This window comes from Eutrema salsugineum, unplaced genomic scaffold (genome assembly GCF_000478725.1).
Source record: "Eutrema salsugineum unplaced genomic scaffold, Eutsalg1_0 scaffold_9, whole genome shotgun sequence".
NCBI lineage: Eukaryota > Viridiplantae > Streptophyta > Magnoliopsida > Brassicales > Brassicaceae > Eutrema > Eutrema salsugineum.
In genome coordinates, this window is record NW_006256342.1 from 4,765,431 (window position 1) to 4,768,148 (window position 2,718).

A 2,718-nucleotide genomic window follows, 5' to 3' on the forward strand; every position below is an offset into this window, starting at 1 on the left:
GGCATGGTTATGTGCTTAGCTTTACCTTTTGGATACGAAAGGGATGATAAGTACGTGAGAAAAGTACGAGGGAACCCCTCGGCACGTGCAGATATTAATTTTATTTATTGATTAGTAAATAAAACTCCATGAAAATACACGAAAAAAATAAACAAAGATAATTAAATTCGTATCCGAACCTTCTCATTTACATAAAGCAAATGCTACGTAAATAAATTCCCTTCATGTCACGTTTCAGACCAGCTGTTCTATATATATATATATATATCATTCGCTCTCTTTTTCTCTCTTTTTTTTTGTTTCAATTCAATGATATTAGAGTAGTGATTAATGGGTATATATCTCTGGTATATGTATATTTAGATAAAAATACGGATTCATGCTTAAAGATAATATTAAAAATATATCTCACTAAAAAATATAAAGATTCAAAGCAGGAAATGTTTTTCTCTCTATCGTAATGTTTCGAGTAAAGTTAACCATATTAAACAGAATAAACACCATCGAACCTATAAAGAACACCAACCATCCTAACTCATCAAAGTGATAAGGCTCTCTCTCCATCTCTCTCCTTTCTCTTGCTTTTGTTCTCACTCTTCTTTGTTCTCATAGTTTCAAATTCAAGAAATCCGAATAAATACCCTATACTACTTTGATCGATGTTAATTTCTGTCTTTATTTCAACCAACCAACGAAGATAGTATAAAGCAAAAACCCCTTACAAGACTAGAAAACATGCGAAATCTCCGTTCTCTTCGTCTCCAAATGTTGTTTCGTACACTATTTACGATCGGTTTAGTCACTCTTCTCATGATCGATGCGTTTGTATTACAAAACAACAACGTGGAAGACAAAACAAAAGAGATTACTACAGCCGCGACGATGAACAATTCCATTATACACACCAAGGAAACACAACAAGAGCTTGAAGATGGATCAAGACACGGCGATCTTAGCTACGTAGCCGGCAAAAGAAAAGTGCCTCGTGGACCGGATCCTATACACAACAGGTTCTTTGCCGATTTCTGGTTTCATTTATATCACTTTCAATCAAAAAACCTTGCATGTTTATGTATGTTGTTCTTTTCAACAATATAAGGCATATATGGCTAGTGATAAATTCCATGTTGTGATAGATAAATAACATCGAGAAGTTAATAAATTAGAAGAAATCAAGTCGGTAATTCATTCGTACTAATATATCTATATGCACATTATCTATTATATTAACTCTTTTTGGCCACCATATACATATACTTCTAGCCAACAGTTTCACTAAGAAAATAAACACTTTGTTTCTTTTAACTAACTCAGATTCGGCGAGACATATCGCAGAGGCTAACAAAAGGCTGTCTCCTAGCTTTATTCAGTCTATACGTTAACAATCTTGTTTTTAATTACTCATTATAAGATGGGCTTCTTTTTAAAACTTTCTTTTTTCCTTTATGGAAGCTTTAGCCCTTTAAATACTCTCTTTTCCTCTCCTTTTTCTTCACCTCATTTCTTAGTTATATAGAGAAACCACGTAAGATCGCAATTGATTATTTTGAAAACGAAGTGTTTACTATGAATTCCATGCATGACCTTATCATTTTTTTTTAATATACATATAATCTGGGTCTATATTTATTTAAAAGAAATTAACACGTACACTCTTATATTATTTAAATCAATTATTTGTTTGTTAAGTAATTTAATAAACAGATTGCAAGAAATAGTTTAAGATGTCCCTGATTCCGCGTAAATTACCAAGCGACCAAAGTATCAATAGATGAAGGTTGTATATTTGTTACTTATCGGTTGTATAAAAGTAACAACTAAAATGTGTTTATTGTGGATTAGATAATTAAGTTATTCATTGATTCTTACATACTAAATATATATGTTCTATCTTAATATAGGAGAGCAGGAAACTCAAGACGACCACCGGGAAGAGCATAATTACGGTGAAAGCTTGCGGAAGAAGCAGAGAGAGAGAGGGAGAGAATCAGTATTTGTTGGCAAATAGGTCATGTAATGCTGCTAGATTCTCTTTTCATTTCATTTGGGATCGAATCTTATAATATGCTCAAAATATATGTGACCCTACACTTCTATTTTTTTTTTTTTAAATGTTTTGTTTTTTCCCTAGCGAAATCTTGAGCTATAGGTAAAAGAAAACGAATACACTCTTACACTGATAATTATAAACAAAAAGAGGAAGAAGTATAGGTACATGCAATCCTGTTTAGTGTTTACTCTCTTTTTTTTTTGGAACTTTCCTGTTTACTCACGTTGCACAACTTGTTGGATTGTTTCTATTGTGATTCATCATTAATAGGTTTAAATCCTTCAGCTGTTTTTTTCACACTGGATATGGGTGATTGCGCTAAATTACCTTTAACATTTATTATATTAGGTAAATGATAATTATAAACTTTGTTGTGTGCATAAAACACAAAAACGAGTGCTACTTTGTTTACTACAATTTTTTTATACCATAGCATGATGCTATTAATTAGCATCCTTATTTAGAAAAATAGCACCCCGTATGGGCGTATTAAGTGGTTTTTTGCATTTTTTTAAAAAAAGCAAAGTCATAGACTTATAGTCACGTACAGACGTACTTAATGAACTCCCACAACATGAGTATCCTAATTGATCATATTTGCTATTCGAAATCTTTGATTATACAAAAAACGCCAGCACAGAATGGTTTAAGTAACACAATATGAAGTT

General features: G+C 31.9%; 1 protein-coding gene across 1 annotated transcript; it reads left to right on the plus strand.

Moving 5' to 3' along the window:
• Positions 1-546: 546 nt before the first annotated feature.
• LOC18008153 (CLAVATA3/ESR (CLE)-related protein 26) lies at positions 547-2,175 on the plus strand. Its single transcript, XM_006390878.2, has 2 exons — positions 547-1,010; positions 1,902-2,175. Exons 1-2 carry the CDS (start codon positions 736-738, stop codon positions 1,939-1,941), a joined length of 315 nt encoding a protein of 104 aa, XP_006390940.1. The 5' UTR covers positions 547-735; the 3' UTR covers positions 1,942-2,175.
• Positions 2,176-2,718: the final 543 nt, after the last annotated feature.